The following is a 20028-nucleotide window of genomic DNA, read 5'->3' on the forward strand; positions in this document are numbered from 1 at the left end:
ATGACCAAGGTGTACAAAGAAAAGATGCTAGAATACATTTTTAAACATTTATTGAAAAGAGGTAATCCTTGTAAATAAAACATGAGCTGCGATTATTAAGCAAACGAAACACACCATTGTTATAGGCATTATTAGAATGGTGAAAACCGCAAACAATTCAAGCATGCTAATTGTTCCTAATGTTACTTCTATCTATCACTAATACCACTACACTAGCAAGATCATATCGGGAGTACCCTTCTGCCAGACCTGTAGGAATGATCTAACCCCATACCATGGTATAATGTGTCAGGAAGCCGGCCTCAGTGCATTAACAAATGCATCCTGTCTGTGTGTGCAGGCCTGCACGTTTTTCTTGCACAGCTATTTTCCTTCTCAGGATGAAGGTCGGGGCTTGCAAAGCTTAATCTCAGTCACAGTTCACTGCAGCTTGCACGATAACTTTGGTGTGAAGTTCCTCACACCAAAATCAGCATGAACGATGTTTAAATAATAAAACACCAGCTTTATCGTACTGTGCCAGGGGGGCAGAACAACGTCTTTAGTTAGTCTGGAGAGAAAGAGTTGTCTCCTTTGAGCAGAAAAAAAAAAAGAATTCTAGGTTATCACTTTCTAATATGTGTGACCCTGGAACTAATTGTGCTGACTACAATGCAACAATAACTACCAGGAAAAAATGTGTGTGTGGCACTTTCTCGTATTAGGGGAAAACATGTGCAAACCACCATCGGATAAAGATGCTAAGTTGAAAAGGAAAGCTAATATAGAGACTACATGTAACCTTTACCACAGTTGCACTGAATGAAATGTGTAAATCCACTAGTTGAAATTCTGTACCATTACTAAACATTACTCTTTGGATTCACAGTCCATAGCAGATAGTCTTCAAGCTGCTTTGGAATATCGTATAGGTTAAAATTATGAGAGGCACATATCTATGTAGGTCTGTTATGGTGCCATTCTCACTTAGATAAAAATACTAATGGGGTTACACTTGCTACCCTATCATAATGTTTGTCTGTTTCTGTGATTCTCATGATGCAAAAGGAAGTTACTTGCTTGTATTCCAGGTTCTGCATCATAGGCCTCTTCACTTTATTTCTAAATGACCCTCCTGCCTCTCAAGTCTCCAGTTCATGAATGGTACAATTTTCAGTAGTAAAAATTGGCATTAAAGCTTTACAAATAACTCTCTTTGGGTACCCTGGAAGACAGTGAATGGAAAGAGGCCATCATGCACCCTGGCAATTGGCAATCTCTGCTAGGTGGTGCCGATTCAGTTTACGTACCTGTACACCACTTACTTGAAGCTGAGGCATCTCTGGAGGGCCCATCAGCGGCTCTGGCCTGCATGCCCGAGGTGTGCGAGGAGCAAGCAGATTTTTTTCCACGTCATGGGCCTGTCTGCTGCTTACCCCCTACTGAGTGGTAGTGTTTCGGACCCTCTCACGAGTGTTAGAGCGTACTATGGACCCCACACCCTGAATTGCTTTGCTCTGCCTGATGGAAGTAATAGGGGTAGGAGAGAGGACAGATCCCTGGTAGGGCTGGGCACCCAGATTGGCAAAAGAGAAACTGCTCAAGTGTGGTTCTCTGTGCTCCCACTTCCCCTGGATCAATTCTTGGTGCAGGGTAGTTGACTGGTGCATGGTGATGGATGAGCCCATTTCCAAAGCTCGAAGCTGCCCACACACATACATGAAAATATGGGGCAGATGGGGGAATCATTACAGACTGGAATGACTCTCACTGTGATATTGTTTTATTGCTTGACTTGCAGATGCACTTCCTGCCATCGCTGTAATATTTACATTGTGTCGTACAAAATCAATAAAATCTGGTCTATTAAAAAAAAAAAAACTGACTCTGTGAGCCTCCATTGGCTGTAAATATTCTAATATTTATTATTTGAGTAAAGATGCCTATGATACAGGACTTGGAATACATTAAGTTACTTTTTTGTGTGTGTACCCTCAGGTCAACTGTAATCCAATTTTAATAGTGAATCACCTTCCAACATTGATGTGGTGACCAACCTCTAGACCGAATTAAGGCTTTTTAGAGGGCCCCCATAACAGAGCTGGAGTTTGAATGAGAATGTTAGTGTAAGTGCTGAAAGTCTTTATAAAAATGTTGCTTCAACTAAAGTACTTGCCTTCCAAAGACCCACCTACCACTTACACACGCATTTTAAATGCACTACTCCTAGTGCACAGGTTCTAATTCAGAACCCAACAGTTTGCACAAGCGATATATGCAAACATCTTTCCCAGACTCCTGTCTGGCTTATGTGTCTTCCAACTAAACTTCTTGATTAGAAAAGGAAAGGTTGCTTATAATTATAGTAAATGTCAGTTGCCTTTGGTAGTCCATTGCGTAAACTAATGTATGCTTCGCTCTTTTTATTCTTCCACTTTGGAATTATTCATCCTGTAGCTCCAATTGTGATACAGTTAGTGAAAATGCACTGGTGATTAGTGATTTTTAAAGTCATAGAGGATGAAATCTGATAGGAGTGCATACTGGGCTGTGGTTGGAAAGTATGATCTAGTCCCCTGCACATGTGACCAGTTTCACTCATTATATGAAACAAGGGAAGCACATAGGCTAGTGATTTGCTTTATGTTCTGCTCACCTGACATTAAAACGGTCTTTTGATAAGGTCATTCCACCAGCAAACATTGTTATAATAACACCTGACCTATTATTTTTACTTATGTTCTTCCATGTGTTCTCTTTGCAGTTAATCTTTGTTCAAACCCAGATGATAAGTTACAGATCTATAGGGACAATTTTGAGAAGGCTTATCTGGATTCAACGGAGAGGTTTTACAGAACACAGGCTCCTTCTTATTTGCAGCAGAATGGTGTTCAAAATTACATGAAATATGTAAGTCACAGGTTACAATCTTGATCATCAAAATGCTTATTTCAAAATTGCCAATGCATATAAAATAAATCCCTTTTTATTTCTGGGCAGGCAGATGCCAAGTTGAAGGAAGAAGAAAAACGAGCATTACGATATTTAGAGACACGCCGAGAATGTAACTCAGTACAAGCGGTATGTATGGTCCAGTTGAAAATATATTTTTTTAACTATGTACTTGTTCATAAAATGCCGGATGGTCTAAAGTTTTTACATGCCAGCACAGATTCCTGTTTCCCACGTTGAGGTGTAAATAAAGTTGTCATATTACATCAATATTTTCTCTCATTTTCAAACAAGAAAAGGCATATTTGACAGAAGCACTATGTATGAAACACAAAATAGAAACACTTTTACCAGAATGAATATTCCAATTGTAATAAAATAACTGGACCTTGATAAATTACATAAATATCTGAGATGGGTACAACAGTAGAGTACTACATAAGGCAATGCAGACTACTTGTGAGACCTAGTTTCCAGGGTGTAACCTTGATGATGCAATTGGTATTATAAATGGTTGTTTCGATTTTAATCTAGGTGATTAAACAAATGTAGTTGGGCCAGTAGATTGTAAAAAATTGGCAGGTACTGAAGACTATGCCTATCATACTATATAGTGGCCTCCGAATCCATCGAGTCTACCTAACAATTCCAGATAAACCGTTCATCTCCAAGCTTCTTAAATAGACTGTATTCAAAGTCTCCATAGCCCCAAATTCAAGTTTTCCTTTTACTCTAGGATGCAATTCAGTTTGGAAATCCATAAGCGAAACTGGTAACTATGGCATAAACCACACCTTGCAGACAAACCAAAGTTGCAGTCCTTAAAAAGGAAATACTTTGAGTGTTGTACTCTGTCAAAGGGCATAACTGAGGTAAGTCCTGATGCCAAATATGTCCATTCACAATAATAGTAGTAAAAACTGCACAAATGCCTCTTGCAAGATGTGTAATTTCCATGTGCACACCTCAATCTTACCTGAAAAGCTACAACAATCACGAGCGACAACAGTATGCACAGGAGCATGATCTCGGCCAAGTCAAGTGCCACCAAGAGTCTCACAGTGCAGAGAGGATTCCTGTGATGATTACCAGCATTTGTGTGGTGCTTTCAGGGCATCTTCCACACTACAGTACCTTCTTTAGGACATTCAGTCATAAGAAAGCAAGATGGCTAAACCATGAGGTCAAACATCAGAATCCAGCTCAAAATGTTTTACTGGTGACCAGCAACACTGAAATGCCTTTATTCAGTACACTATGGCAAGTACAACAGATAATTCAGTTGATATGCAATTACCTTCTACTAAAGGAGATATTTAGTTACTAATGCAAGAATCTGGAAAGGACATTTCTTCCCTCTGATCAGATTTTGCCAAGGTGTTGTCAGACCTGGACAACTCACTGCACAAACTTGAATAGATCTCTTTAGAAATCAATGAGGCACGAGCAGCTTTGAAAAGTGAGAATTGCTGTCAGCATAACCAGTGCTTAATTTGTAAAAATAAAAGTAGCAAGTCTCTTGTCAGGTTGCCACTGCTGCTTTCACCTCACATTGCCCCTGCCATGCTGCTAATGATAGTAAAAACACAATTACCAACCATAATACTCCTACAAATGTGACAATTCAGGCTATTACAGGCCCTCAAAGCTTTGAGAATGGCTTGGGCGGCAGCTAATAGTCATTTATAACGTATATTGAATTAATAATTTACTGTTGTTGTAGTAATCTCTGAATTAGCCAGACAGCGCTGCCTTGTGTCAGACTGTCATTAGCACCGGTGTTGACAATTAAGTGCTGGTACCAAGCACCGGAAAGCACTGGCTCAAATTAAGCACTGAGCAGAACAATGTTCTAATACAGGGCAATAGAAATCAAATGAGTAACTCTGAGTTGGAAAATCATGCCCAAGATCTACTTTGCGATATTCCGGAGGTCCCTGGTGCCTACAAGCTAATACTGGACTGAATTCAGACGAGTTCTCTCTTAATTCCAAGTAGGCAACGAATTTCCTTTTGAAGTCCTAACGAGGATTCCTTTCTTCAAGAAAAAATACGTGTTTTTGTTGGGTAGCAAAAAAAGATAATCTGGAATTCAAAAGCAGTTCTATTATTTTGTTTCATGATGTCTCCCCTCTCCCGCTGGCAAGGTGCAGAGAATTCAGTGCACACTTGCATCAAGAGGAAATCCCTCTACAGATGGTGACTTCCCAGTGTGTTTTATATTCACAATGGCCACAAGCTAATCTTCTACGAACTGTAGCGTAAGAGAGATTCTAAACCTCTAGAGCCCAGAAGACCATGATCGCATGCAACCGCCGCACAAAGCCAAAACACGGGACTGGAATGGACACAACCACTATAATGAAAGCCTGCGGAGCAGCCAAAAGACCAAGGAAGCACTGGTGACAGAATGAGAATAATGCAACATGGCACTAGACAGGGTTGTCCCTTGTCCCCGTTACTATTTGCCCTCGCATAGGAGCCACTGGCGCACTGGATTATGAAAGATCTGATAATTTGGGGTATAGAGGCACCGGGAGGGTGGGAAGAGCGAATTTCGCTCTATGCAGATGATACAGTCTTGCAAGATCGTACCATTCAATGGCAAAAGTACTTCACATCTTCGAGCTGTTTGCAACTTACTCGGGCTATACCATCAACTGGTCTAAGTCGGTGATCTTCCCGCTATCGGGCCCTCCACCTAGGGTTCCGACGAGGTGTGCAGCCCCAGTTGTGAAGGAGGGTTTCAAATATCTAGTCATCTATATCACGCGGAACCAAAAGACGATCCTGAGGGAAAACCTTGAACCCCAGATAGACCGACTCGGTACCAACGTACGTCACTGGCGTACCCTGCCACTGTCTCTTATGGGCATGGCGGCCCTTTTCAAAATGATGGCTCTGCCGCGCCTCTTGTATGTTCTCTAGAACACCCCATACCTAGTTCGCCCGACAGTCTTCAAGCAGGTAGCCCATGAAGTCAGATCACTGCTGTGGCAGGGTGGTTCTCCCAGAATAGCGCTTCATAAATTACAAAAGGGAGTGTACATTGGAGGCCTGGCATTTCCGGACATCAAGCTATACTATTGGGCTTCACAATTACTGGTTATAAATGACTGGGTGTACACAGATACCAACGAGCTGGCCTACAGAGCAGACAGAGCCGCCATGCCGGGAAGAAACTGCGAACCGCTCTTGTACTCCCTGAAAAAGCGTCCGGAGTGGCCTGCGCACACTGAGGTGGTGATAGTGTTGGAGGGAGGCCAATAGATTTCTAGGCTGGATGGGGAAATTAACTAGTCAAACCCCATTATGGGTGGGAGATCCACTGAAAGAAGTGGCTGCCCTAACAGGCCTTAGAGGGTGGAAATTGATAGGCATGGAGTACCTAGGCGATGTGTGTAGGGGTGAAGCTCCCCTCGCCTTTGAGGACCTACAACAGGAATACAATCTAAATCAGACGCAGAGATACCATTACCTTAGACTAATGCATGCAATACGGCGATACATCCAGCATGGTACCCATGCTCCGGATCACTCCCCACTAGAGAATAGTTTGCTACTTGATCCCATCCCTGAAGAAGCGACATGTACGATATACCGCAAACTAATAAATAACATGCCAGACCCCCTGACGACCCTGCGAGGGGCATGGGCTGACGACCTGGGAAATTTAGACGATGAGGAATGGCAGGAGCCCAAGAGAGATCGCAGTTTGCTCAAGATTTAGACTAATACAACTTAAGATACTACACCGTACCTATTATCCCCATACACACCTATATAAATGGGGTAGGGCACCAACATCTCTGTGCGTCAGGGTTTTCCAGCAGGAAGGAACTTGCTTCAATATTCTATGGGAGTGTCAAGAAATTGCCCCGTTTTGGCAGAAAGTTACAGACATTATGTCCAAGGTGACAGGAGTGACTGTTCCAATGGATGCTAAATGGCTTCTTCTAAAGATTAGAGGGGACTTTGATTGGCTCAGACATGTGGGAATATGGTTGGTCCTTGCAGCTTGTATCGCCAAAAGAAACATTGTCAGAGGGTGGGGAGCTTCTCTGCCACAGTCATTGGGAGAGTGGGAAAGGGATCTTGATTGGTGCCAGCTCTGTGCGTCAGGGTTTTCCAGCAGGAAGGAACTTGCTTCAATATTCTATGGGAGTGTCAAGAAATTGCCCCGTTTTGGCAGAAAGTTACAGACATTATGTCCAAGGTGACAGGAGTGACTGTTCCAATGGATGCTAAATGGCTTCTTCTAAAGATTAGAGGGGACTTTGATTGGCTCAGACATGTGGGAATATGGTTGGTCATTGCAGCTTGTATCGCCAAAAGAAACATTGTCAGAGGGTGGGGAGCTTCTCTGCCACCGTCATTGGGAGAGTGGGAAAGGGATCTTGATTGGTGCCAGCTAGCTGAAGAAACGATATATAGGAGTAGGGGCTGCGTTAAAAAATGGGAGAAAATATGGGCACCATGGCAACGACATAGAGCAACGCTGAGGGGAGAGTAATATGTATCAGCTGAGCCGGGGCGGAGTGATGGATGGAAGGGATGAACCGGGCTTCAACATTTTTAGAGAATAGGTCATGTTGTAAAAGTATGCCTTGGGAGCCACCAACGATCTACTGTCTCTTACCTCTTGCATATTATTGCTGTAATGTTGAAACCTCACAATGTACAAACACAAGTGATTCATGTAAACGGGTCTTTTGAGCAAAGTTAATAAACAGTTAAAAATAAAAAAGAGAATAATGCAACATCAGGGAAGACTGATATCAAAGACTTAGATGTAACGATTTTTCATGGCTTGGGTAAAAGTCATCACAATGAACGATCACATGTTGCACTGTGGCTTTGAAGGTATCGATCAACCACGCATAGCAGAGGAAAGCAAAATGCCTTATCCTTCCATTCGTACCAGTAGGCAGGCCTATATTTGGATGGCTAATCATTCCTGGCAAAAAATCAGCAGGTGGGTTGCGGGCTACCCCTCAGCCTATTATTTTGTAGTCTTTTATTATACACAAACCTTGCACAGAAAGTATGTAGCAGAATGGTGGCATGAATCACAATAACATGTTCAATAATACAAAGAAAGTATACAGTATGGAAACAAAACTCACCATTATGTTGGTTTTCATCATATTACCTACACGATTTGGCCCTAAATGATAGCTAGGAACCTGCCTTTAGCAGGGATAAAATACAGATTCTGCATTCATTAACCAAGGCTGAATATAGTTGTACTACATGTCCCAGCATGGATCATGCTAAGCTATATCTGGGGAAGAAGAAAAATATCCCTTAAGACATTGCTTCTTTGATGGATGCTTTGCATTGATTCTCACAAGATGAAAAAGGTGTGCCAGAGTATGTCTACTACTCATTATATGTACAATTATTGAACAAACAGATGAGGGGTACAATCCACAATAAGGAAAGCTCAAATATTAATTTTAAAAAAGACCAACTCCTATTTCCAATAGATAAGTATAGAAACCTTTTCCTTTCATAGTTAATATAGAATCTAACGATTGACCAAATAATCATCTATATATCAAGAGAAAAGGTCAAATGAAAAATAGGAAAACTAACAACCTTTACACGATCTCCAAATAATTTCTACATTTGCTAAAACAATTCTTTCACAACCTGTTCCATAATCATCAATATCTAATGAGATATATTCAGAAACCCAAGCACAGTTTAAACACATGATTACTTCCTCTTCAATCATCCTTTACAAAGGAAATGCAATTCTACTGAGCTTAGTCATACTATTGACTAAAATACCTCTTGATTCGTGAGATTCTCAAAATTATTTTATATGTTTGTTTCTGAACCAATACCCAATTCATTAAATAGTGTTTTTTGTTTTTTTTTAAACCGTAATCTAGAAACACTTTTTATAACAGCCCATTTGCCTTTTTAATTTGATTCAGTATGAACTATGAAAGGAAAGGTTTTTATACTTACTAAACCTATTTTTTGTATTGACAACGGTGGTGGTGGTGGAGGATTAGCCCTATATGTTTACAGAGATCCTCCAGCTGTCACCTTTTATTGCTGAACCACTGATTTACCTTAGTAAAGCACAGATTGATACAGTCATAGTGTCTTGGGAGAAGCCCTTTTTAGCCTTTTGCAGTAGTTGGGGAAGTGGATTAGTGTTGTCGATCTACACCAGTGGACCCTAAAGTTTACGTACACTCCCCTCACTGGAGAGCCTTGTGGTACTGGTGTGTTCTGCCAAACTAAGCCTGAATTCATTCCCCGGTTCCCTAGGATAGGAAGTCAAAATGAGTAGCGGCCATGGTATTCAGTGTTCAGGCAATCTCATTGCACAAGGCAAATGGCACATGCCTGCTCATATGTAACACCCATACATTTTGGAAGGGTAATGTTGGCACCATTTGCCTACCTTAACATATGAAGATTTTGTTTTCTCAACCCTTTTGAGATGGTTAGTATGTGGTGAAACCGATTTAGAAGACCACTGTTGGCACAACAGACTCAGTAGGCTTCCTTCCAAGACACACATGGCTGTATTCCAACCGCTTCTCAGGGGATGTGTAAGTGAATCTGATGGACAGTGCCGTTTGATGGTAACTGGGTAAACAGGTGTCCCAGTTCTGGCCTCCTCAACCGTCAAAGCAGAGCTGACCTAGTCAGCAGTTTATAGGCAGGTCAGTTGCAAGAGGTATAGGGCACCAGTAGCATCATTCTTTATCCTTATTGGCTGTTGTCACTCCCTTAATAGTGCTTTAACTTTTGTCACAGTCACCTAGTAGGTGGATGGATATAATTGATTTTGAACCATTGTAATATATACCTTTGCACCTTGGGTCTGTCTGATCATACAGTGGGGCTATGCCCTACCATTGTTACCTGTTTGCTGCTGATTCCTCATTCTAATTCCTTCCTCCTCAAGTCCCCTTTACCCCCAGGCCTTTATGTCCTCATCTTGATGGAGGTTCTGGCTCTTAAAAAAGATGCAATAGTGATGGTTCGAGTGGCACAGAGGAATGTGGGATATGATTCCAATTATTTTCTAGTTTCCATGAAGGATGGCATGCTCCCACCCATATCAAGCTTCAGAATTCTCATCTCATTCCTGAGGAGAGGAAAATCTTAGTGCTTTCTCTAGGGCATGTCTCCAGACCTTGGACCTGCACTCTTTTGCCGAGCACTAAAGCTTGGCATAGTGCAGTCTCAATTTTCATATCATGAATTTGCTGGAGTGTGTATCCAGGGTAACAACAAGTTACGGACTTCAGTAACATTCTCTGATGGATATGACAACTCTGTCCTCCCATCTTCCCGGCTGAGAATGAATTTTTTTCCTTTTTCATTTTGGCTCTGCACTGTGTGTCCATATCCTTTCTGAAGGTGCAGAAAACATCACAGGCTCCTGTGGCACCTTATTTGGACCTTGTGGGTGAGTTGCACCATTCCACTGGCAACACTGAACAGCATGATATGCTTTTACTGGAAAAAGTTCCAAATTTACTGTGGCGCCTGGGAGTAAGGTTCAAATAAGGAATTTATGGATACTGTGCTGTCTTTCAGAAAGCACATTACTGAAGGCAAGTATTTTTTTTTTTTACTTGGTTAATGAAACTTCTTATGAAAAATAATAATACTTCACTAAATTTCTTATATTACACAGCTCATGGAATGCTGCGTGAACGCCCTAGTGACCTCCTTTAAAGAGACAATTTTAGCAGAATGTCCAGGCATGATCAAAAGAAATGAAACTGAAAGTAAGTTACTGGATCTATATCAAATGTTACATTCTCTGGTTACCTTGAATTAATCGAGTTGTTGCAAATTCTTTATTTTACATTAAAGTTTTGCATTATATTCTGTGCCATTTTATTATATCACGGTATACCTTTATTTAAAGCTGTGTACTAAGCAATAATTACCATGTTCCTCCAAAAAGAAACCCTAGACTCCTCTTTTAGCTCTATATTTTATCTCTTCTATTTCATTTTAAACCTCATTGTACCCGAAATCATAGGTCTTGAGGAAAGAAAGGAAGGATAAGAAATTTGTGGAAAAAATAAACTAGAGTATTAACTTTGCATTTAGTTGTGTATGTTATCTAATTGATCCCTCCAAGCTGGAACTCCCTTAAGCACTGATGAAACCACCATATATGTGCATTTAGAATTATTAAAGATCTAGTAGTGCCTTCTTCATTCTGCACCTTCCATTCACTGATAAACTTGGAGTTGGCTCTGCTTTAACCTGGACATGCCCCATCACTGGACAAACGTTTCCCAAGACAGTGTATGAATGACAACTCAGGACCCCTCTCCAGGTTTATTCATGTTGGACTCAACTGCAGCATCAGAATAAAGAAACCTCCCCTGACACCATTTCATAATCTTAGCTTTAGTTGATAACACTGTATTCTATGCAAGGTGGACTAGAAGTAATTAGGGATTCATCTACCCAAAACTGTTGTAACAACCTGGATCCACATTGCCTGTTTAGCTTAACCCCTTCAGCGCGGCGCGGATTTCCGCGCCACGCTGAAGGTTCCGTGCGCGGGTGGGGCCATGACGGAGCGGTTCCGTCATGCGCACAGCGCAACCGACGTGCATGACGGAACCGCTCCGTCATGCGCGTCGAAGGGGTTAATACATCAAGGTGTATATATATACATATTATGTGCATCTCTATCTCTTTTTTCCTTCTCATATCTAGTTTTTCCCTGGTCATTCTACCACTTTCCTTATTTTCTCTCACCTTTCTTCATCTGTCTCCCTCTCTGTTATTGTTTTCTCTCTTTCAATCGAGCCCTCCAGCTCAGAAGTATCTTGGCATCTATGTTTAGAGGTGCAAATCTCCCTAGTAGTACCTCTCATGTTTGCTCACTTATGCTTCCGATACCTCCACTTAGCAGTGGCCAAGTTGCAGGTCTGTTATTCTGTAGTCTGTCAGGATTACTAAACATTTATTGAGTGGAGTGGCTAATAGCAAGCAAGTCAGTCAGTCGTTGGCGAAGAGCCTTAGCACAGGACCCTTCCTTTGCCATCTATCTCTCATTTGTTTTAAAGCACGTGAAGGAAACCTGAGTACTTTTGATCATTGTTCTTTGGAGGTGATGGGCTCCTTTTACTTCGATCATGTGTCACATCCTTTGTATTTTTTTTTACTTCTCCATTTCACAGACATCAAATGGCTTATCCACCTATGACAATTGCTGCAAGCCACTGGTGGAACCTTACTCTGGAGCACACATACGCAGACATCTGTATTTGTCGAGACAAGAATCTAAACCCTTTACTTCCTTCTCCTCATTAATGTATTCTGATTTGCAATCACCTGCTAAACCTGTTGACTCCCTGGTAGGAAAGAGATATTCTTCAGAAGTTTTAAATGAAATAGTTGTTCCTTTAGGGAGGCTAAAGAATAGTAAAGGTATATGCAGGGATATCAATAAATGTTCCACCAGCAGTTGTTTACTGGAGGCACTGTGTTCTAAGCTATTGGGGTTGTAATATTGTTTGGGGATGTAGCGATGGGACTGTTTCATAGCAGAGAAACACATTGCACATATTCACAACATAAGTGGTGAGTAAAAGGCACTTTACTCGGTAGGCCCTTGTTAAGACAGCTATCATAACAGGATTTGAGTAACCACTAGGTATATACAAAGATATCTATAATGATGGGAATGTGTAGCAAACACAATACATTTGTTAGGAGGTGTTGTTTTTTGTTTTGTTTATAGTAAATATGAAAAGGGGCACATTGTGTTTTCCCTACAGTTTGTATTGGCAGTAATGTGTTCTAGGGGAGGATATGCTGTTATTTGGGATGTTGTGTTTTTTCCATAGCAGAAGACTTTATCATATTATCCATTCTCTACTCAAAGGACAAGATGAAGGACAAGTGGTGTCTGAAGGGTTCCCTGGAAGTAGAGCCAGTGACCGGCTCATTGTATGTAAATACTGTCAAGAATAAAATAACATAGCGATCAAAGAAAGGGAAGACACAAGTTGACTTCCTTTGTAATTTGTGATTCTAGAGGCGTTGATGTTTCCAAAGAGGTGCTGCAATAATCTCAATCCCGTCTAGAGAAATAACATCTCCTATAGTAGCTTTTTTGAGGTTGTAAACGGCCTGATTAGCTATATGTACAGAAATCAAATTGTAATTCGGTAGCACGTTACCGAATCACAATTTCTGTTTGCGACCAAATACAAATTTGGTATTTGGCAATGATGTCGCTTCCAAATATTGAAAGGGAATGGTATGTATTAATGTTCTGTAACCGATTTTCGGTCTCAAATCCTTAATCTTATATCGACTCAAACCTGTAGTGGCAACCCATTCGCAAAGTGGAAGGCTTTGCGAATTAAACAAAAAAAATAATTAAAAGGAGGCAGTGGTCCACTGGACCACTGCGTCTTCTTAAAGAAACAAAAAAATAAAGAAACTTTTCTCTTTAAACACAGACCTGTTTCCTTTTAGGGTTGGAAAGGCAACATTTAAAAAAATATATATATATATTTATTAAATGTAATAAATGACAGGGTGGTCTGCTGACCCAAGCAGGCCATCATCCCTCTGATGGTGGTGATTCCTGGTAGGTCACAAATTACATCCCACCTCATTAATATTCAAGAGGTTCTGGCAATACTAGCTATTAAGGCACTGAAACCCAAAGGGACATAGACAATGGAAACATGGCGCCTCACAAACAAGCAGGAATTTAAATGTCTAGATAAAGCATCTAAATTCTACTTTGAGAAAAGCAAAAGCTTAGTGAAGAGCCCAGTAATATTGTGGAAGGCATACAAGACCTGATCAGAGAAGTCACCATAACTGGGGAGATAGGGGACAGACGGAAGAGTTGCTCTAGATTAACCACTTTGGAGGGAGAATTGACACAGAGAGGGAATACGCGGAGAACAAGTTTGGTCCACATATGTTTCGTTGTGGAAAATATCTTTTATCCAGACACCATCTTCAGGACCACACTGAATGGAAATATTTCTAAGGGTGGGCGTGAGAGGGGGGGGTGTAATGCTATAATTTAAATTCTTTTGGACAAAAGCCAGCCTGATGTTGATCACTGTGATATCTGCTATCTTCTTGAGGTAGCCAATCCGAGCCAGCTATGTATATGTACTATTGGGCTCTCTTAAGTCGCAAAATCCATGCACCTAGGGACATAATATCTTGGTACACTTCTTTCATGGGAGTTAAGTGTACGAAGGGGCACGTGGCAAGGGTGTCCGCTGTTGCCACTGTTGTTTGCCCTGACCATATAAGTCTTGACGGCATGGGTGTGTGTGGATGCACAGGTATAAGGATGGCCAGGTGGTGAAAATGAATGTATCTCACTATACGCTGACGATATCTTACTATATTTGACCAAAGTGGCTCAATTCTAGACAGACTGCGGGATATCTTCTGCATATTTGGGGATGATTCCGGATTTGCCATAAATTGGGACAAATCACTGTTGTTACCGATAGGAGATGTACGTGGAGAGGGTGGTGGGGGGTCACACTCACCCTACCACTATAGGTAGAGAAATCAAAGCTTAAATACCAAGGGCTCTGGATAACTAGAAACCCAGATTCATACTATGAGGTAAACCTGGAACTCCAACTCAAACGTTTGGAGAAGAATGTAAAACACTGGCATTCATAACCACTCTCAAAAATTGACATTTTATGTTTTTTACAAGGTATTGTAAGAAAGTGGCTCTGTATATACTGCACCAAAGTAAGGTTCAGTGTGCACAGAGTCCACAGTCCCCAGATGTTTGGCAGAGGTTAAAGTTGGATATAACCTTACTCTCTAAAGTGGTAGCTTGTCGAGCAGTAAGGCAGTATCAGAGGAGAGTGTAAATCATTTGTTGTACATACTCAGTTAGCAAATGGTCTCACACACTCAAGAACTGAACTCTAGGCCAATTGTTTTGTATATAAAAATATATAGTTGTTTTATTTTAGAACCACAAGAAGGGATCAAAATACTTTCTCAGAATGAAATGCTCTAATTGAATACTTTCAATAAGCAATAGACTTTTACATGCAAAAGTTAAACACAATTATAACATTGAGCTCAATGGGAATCTTTAAGTAAATGCAATATGAATTACTTTGCATATGTTTTTCTGATCCTGGATTCAGCCCTGGTGCATCTCCTGTAAACAGTTGAAAGAAATAGTTTTTGTTACACAGGCGATTTTTAAGGAATATTTGTATGTTTCAAAAATCGACACTTGGAAGAATTTCTGGCAAAAACCAGGCAATGTTATCCTATGAAGGAAAGTTTGGTTATCGGAAAATCACATTTGTAATTGCTTTATAGGATCAGTGCTGGGCACAAAGATCCAGCACTGGGATCTCTCCTGATAACAGGTGAGTAATTTCGTTTTCGTTGATCGGGTGATTTTTAGTTTCAAAACTCGACACTTAGAAGAATTTCCAAGTGAAAACCAGTCGATGTTACCCTATGGAGAAAAAGTGAGTTACCGGCTTTTAGGTAAGTACTCGACTGGCAGAGTTAAGGTTCTGGGGTTAGACTCCGGGGTCTCCCAGGGTCAGGTAGGTACAGTTGTTCTACCCTCAGCGGCACAGGGGCAGCCGGGTGCAGAGAGAGTAGGCCCAATGTTATCCTATGGCGGGCAGGGAGCCTTTGGTTGGTGGCTGCTAGCAGGCAGGCCACGCGGCTGTGGGAGCTGAGCTCCTGGTCACTTACACAGGGCAAGTGGGGAAGTAGAATAGGACAGATGCTGCACTTCCAGGGGCACTCGGGCGGCGGGGTGCAGGGTGCTTTTGGGCCGTCGGGCGCCCAATGTATTTCAATGGAGAAGCTGCCAGATGAACAAAGGGATGGAGATTCTTCAGGTGCGACCACTACTTCGAGAGGTAAGTTGGGAAGCTGTAGGTTAGGTAGGCACCCAGGAGCTGGACACAGGGAGCCGCAGGGCGCCGGGTGCAGGGGTGTCTTTTGGCGTTGGGAAATCTTACCCTCTGCTGGCCTCGGTTGGAGGGGGTCCCTGGAGTGGAGGCTGCAGGCATCGTCAGGAGCGTCAAGGAGGGTCCTTGGTTGCTGGATTCTTGGTCACAGTTGCCGGGGGGACGTCCTCGTGGTCTTTGTTCACTCAAGTACAGGCCGGGCTCGGCGGGTGCAGATCGGCTGGATTTACGGTTTCTGGCTGGCTCCAGGGGTTGTTGCTTGCTTGAGCAGAACTACTGCTCGTGGGAGTCCCAGTCTTTAGATGAGCAAGGCAGTCGGGTCTTCCGGGGTTTGCGAGGTTGCTAACCACTGGAGACCCCGGCGTTTAGCAGGAGCAGGTTCGAGGGTCGACAGGCCGGTAGGGCTGGGGCCAAGTCAGTTGGTGTCGTCCTCTTGTTATCAGCTGCACAGCAGGTCTTCTTGTTCTTCTTCTTGTTTCGGAATTGGAATCTGAGGAAGGAAGGTTCAGGGTGTCCCTAAATACTAACTTTAGGGGCGTTACAGGTAGGGAAATTTCAGGGACCAATGGGTCCCTTTCCTGGGGTGAGTACACCCCTTATCCTGCCACTCTCCAGTGGGAGGGGGACAGGAGCCTAGTCCTGATTGGGTAGGGCTCCCCATCCTCAAGATGGCGAGAGCCCGGAGATGTGCTTCACCTCGCCTCCCCCACCTGAGGGGTGGGGTTGGCAGAGGCTGGCACACCCCCTTTTCCTCCCTTGGGTTTTCCCGCCAGAGTGGGGGTCAGAACCGGTGGGGACCAGTTGCTGAGTAGAGAGTGGTCTGGGGAGGCCCACAAAGGCGGCATGTCTTTGAAGCTTCCCCTGCCCATCCTGGGGAAGGAGGCTTGGCACCTCACCCCAGGATGTGCATAGTTGCAGGCCCACGAGAGCGGATGGCTCTCTACCCAGGGGGCCAGCAACCTGTCTGCTGGGTGGCAGCCTATGCAGCCTCTCAGTCAGGACACGGGTTGTGGGTTAGTTTCAGGGGCAACCCTACGTTGCCCTCTGTCGTGCATTTTACATTAAATCCCACACTGGCATCAGTGTGGGTTCAATGTACTGAGAAGTTTGATACCAAACTTCTCAGTCTTCAGTGTAGCCATCCTGGTGCTGTGGAGTTCGTAATGACAACCTCCCAGCACCATATACTCTTAATGGCAGCACTGCACTTACAGTGCCCAGGAATGGACCTGATAACGGTAGGGGCACAGGGCTCATGCACCTGTGCCCACACCACTGGCATAGTGCACCCAGCTAGAGGGCTGACTGAGGTATGCCAGGGCAGTGTGTTTGTGGGCATGGCACACAGGGATGTGTGCCATGTCGACTCTGTGTTGTTCTGCACCAAGACACTCAGCCTGCAAAGGCAGGGTGTGTGTGTGTGTGTGTGTGTGTGTGTGTGTGGGTGTGTGTGTGTGTGTGTGTGTGTGTGTGTCAGGGTACAGGACCTCTAAGGGTAGCACAATAAGTGTTGCAGCCCTTAGGGGCCTTCTCTGGTCACAGGGCCCTGGGTACTTAGGGTACCATTTACCAGGGGCTGACATGTGGCCAGAGATGCCAATTGGGTTTAGGCTTCAATGCAGTTTTAGGGAAGGAACAAAGGCCCTGGGCACCTGGTTGGCAGGAGCCCAGGGCACACTCAGTCAAAGTACATCAACAATTCAGCAAAAAGTGGGGGCATACCATGCAAGAAAGATGGCACTTTCTCACACAACCCCCCCCCCCCCCCCCCCCAAACGAAAGGTGATGAGACTAATCTTGCCCTATGGAGTCTTCATTGTCTAAGTGGAAGAACCTGGAAAGTCCATCTGCATTGGCATGGGCAGTCCCAGGTCTGTGATCCACTTCAAAGTCCATTCCCTGTAGGGAGATGGACCACCTTAGTAGTTTTGGATGTTCCCCTTTCCTTTGCATTAGCCATCTGAAAGTTCTGTGGTCAGTTTGAACCAGGAAGTGAGTACCAAACAAGAAGGGCCTCAACTTCTTCAGGGACCAAACCTCAGCAAAGGCCTCCCTCTCAATGGCACTCCAGCGCCGCTCTCTGGGAAGAAGCCTTCTGCTTATAAAAGCAACAGATTGGTCTGGGATAGGACCGCTCCTATCCCTAGCTCAGAGGCATCAGTCTGCACTATGAACTGCTTGGCATAATCTGGTGCTTTTAGAATTGTTGCTGAGCACATTGCTTCTTTCAGGGTGTCAAAAGCCTTTTGGCAACTAACTGTCCAGTTGATTTTCTTGGGCATTCTCTTGGAAGTGAGTTCTGTGAGGGGGGGTCACAATGGACCAATATCCCTTCACAAACCTCCTGTAGTAACCAGTCAGGCCAATGAATGCCCTGACTTGCGTCTGGGTTGTTGGAGCTGCCCGGTCCAGGATGGCCTGGATCTTGGGCTGTACCTGGCCTCCACCAACAAGGTGGCCCAAGTACACCACAGTGCCCTACCCTATCTGGCATTTGGACTTTGGTGAATTATAAACCTTGGGCTTCAAAATTTAAAACCCAATATATATATATTTTTTTTGGGCGGGACCTGGCTTTTTTTTACTTGTTTTTATTAGCATTTAATATAATCCCACAATGCAGTTCTCAATAGTATTATCAACCATTTTTCCACATTGTTACACCATTTCAGTCCAGCCAGTAATCAGTGACCATTGTACATTGCCCATTATTATCATCTGCATATTTCAACAAAATTGGCGTCAGGAGTATTGCATGCGGCGCTGGATAGCGATTGTAAGGAGAGACACTACCTCAAGGCCAGGTCTCCCTTGTTTATGACCTTGTGTTTAGGTGATCATGAGACTGTTACCTAGCTACCAGTGCTCAAGACTGAACTCCCACCCAGTAGAGCTCAGTCCAAGGGGCACACATTTTGGATCTGCTCGTGGAAATCACAGTTGCAACTGAGAACAGTATATGCATCATAAAAACAAAGAAATAAAGAAAAAGAGAGCGATGAAGGGGCAGATGAGGGGGGAAAGAGAGCGAGAGGTATGGCGGGAGGGTGGAGGGATTCTAGCGCTGCCGGGAATGTGACCTACAAGAGTGCAAGCGCTGCAGCAGCCAGAGCCGTTAGTGGTCCCTAATGGCATGCAAGTAATGCTCAGGGTCGACTATGACGAAAGTAGAGGTGGAGATCTCGGGCTCTGAAGGGGCAGGGCCGCCCAGGGTACAGTTCGAATAGGCCCATTGGTGGGTTTCCAGAGACTATCTGCATCTGAGGGGTATACTGCGTCCTCAAAGACGCGTAGAGCGTAGAGGGCTGAGAAGACGCCTGGACCCAGTATCGAAGTTGGATGTACTGAAATCTCCCCCCCCCCCTCCAACAGCTGGAAGTCCCGTTTACATTGTTCAAAAGTTTTAAATGTACCCCCCATGAAAAGATCCCGAATTGTCCGACATCCCTCTTCCGTCCAGTCTGAGAAATAGGGTGGGTGGTAGGCAGGCGGAAAGTGGGAGTTGCGAGCGATGGGGGTATGGGGAGACGGGAAGGATTTGAAGCCTTTGCGTGTTGCTAATTTATTCCAAATCTCGAGTACCGTCTTAGTAGGAACCGCAATATATGCACTGCGGGAGCGTGCTTCCCGAGAGAGCCACTCAAGGTCCCAGATGGGGCAACAGGTCACTGCCCTGTCCATAGGAAACCAAACTTTCTCGCTTTCCCAGGCCATCCACTCCAAGATGAAGCGGAGGTGCGACGCCCAATAATATTCCAACAAGTTGGAGCAGGCCAACCCTCCCCTGTCACGTGTGAGTATTTTACTAGAGAAACGCACCCTATTCCCTCCCGATATTAACGCGGAGAGCTCACGCTGAAGGCCCATAATCTGATGCTCCGGGATGGGCGTGGGTAGCGTCTGGAATAGGTAGAGTATCTTTGGAAGGATCGACATTTTGACTGTTTTGAAGCACCCCAACCAGGAAAGTGGTTGGGATTTCCACGCTCTTAAGTCGGCTACTACGGCAGTTTTACATTCCTGCCAATTTGCTTGAGACTATGTGGCAAGGTTAGGGGTCAAATTGAGCCCCAGGTATCGAATGGAATGTGATACCCATTGATAAGGAATAATAGATTGGAGTGCGGTAATCTCTTCTGCA

At 43.7% G+C, this 20028-nt stretch overlaps 1 protein-coding gene across 2 annotated transcripts in view; it reads left to right on the forward strand.

Annotated features, from left to right (window-relative positions):
* The window catches only part of CUL5 (cullin 5), a 677835-nt gene that overhangs the window by 278276 nt on the left and 379531 nt on the right, over positions 1–20028 (forward strand). For both annotated transcript variants that reach the window (XM_085621507.1, XM_085621508.1), the window contains 3 exons: positions 2744–2889; positions 2980–3060; positions 10604–10697. In XM_085621507.1, the coding sequence (XP_085477633.1) occupies positions 2744–2889; positions 2980–3060; positions 10604–10697 (321 nt within the window). The remainder of the gene's footprint in view (positions 1–2743; positions 2890–2979; positions 3061–10603; positions 10698–20028) is intronic.

This window comes from Triturus cristatus, chromosome 8 (assembly GCF_964204655.1).
Source record: "Triturus cristatus chromosome 8, aTriCri1.1, whole genome shotgun sequence".
Classification (NCBI taxonomy): domain Eukaryota; kingdom Metazoa; phylum Chordata; class Amphibia; order Caudata; family Salamandridae; genus Triturus; species Triturus cristatus.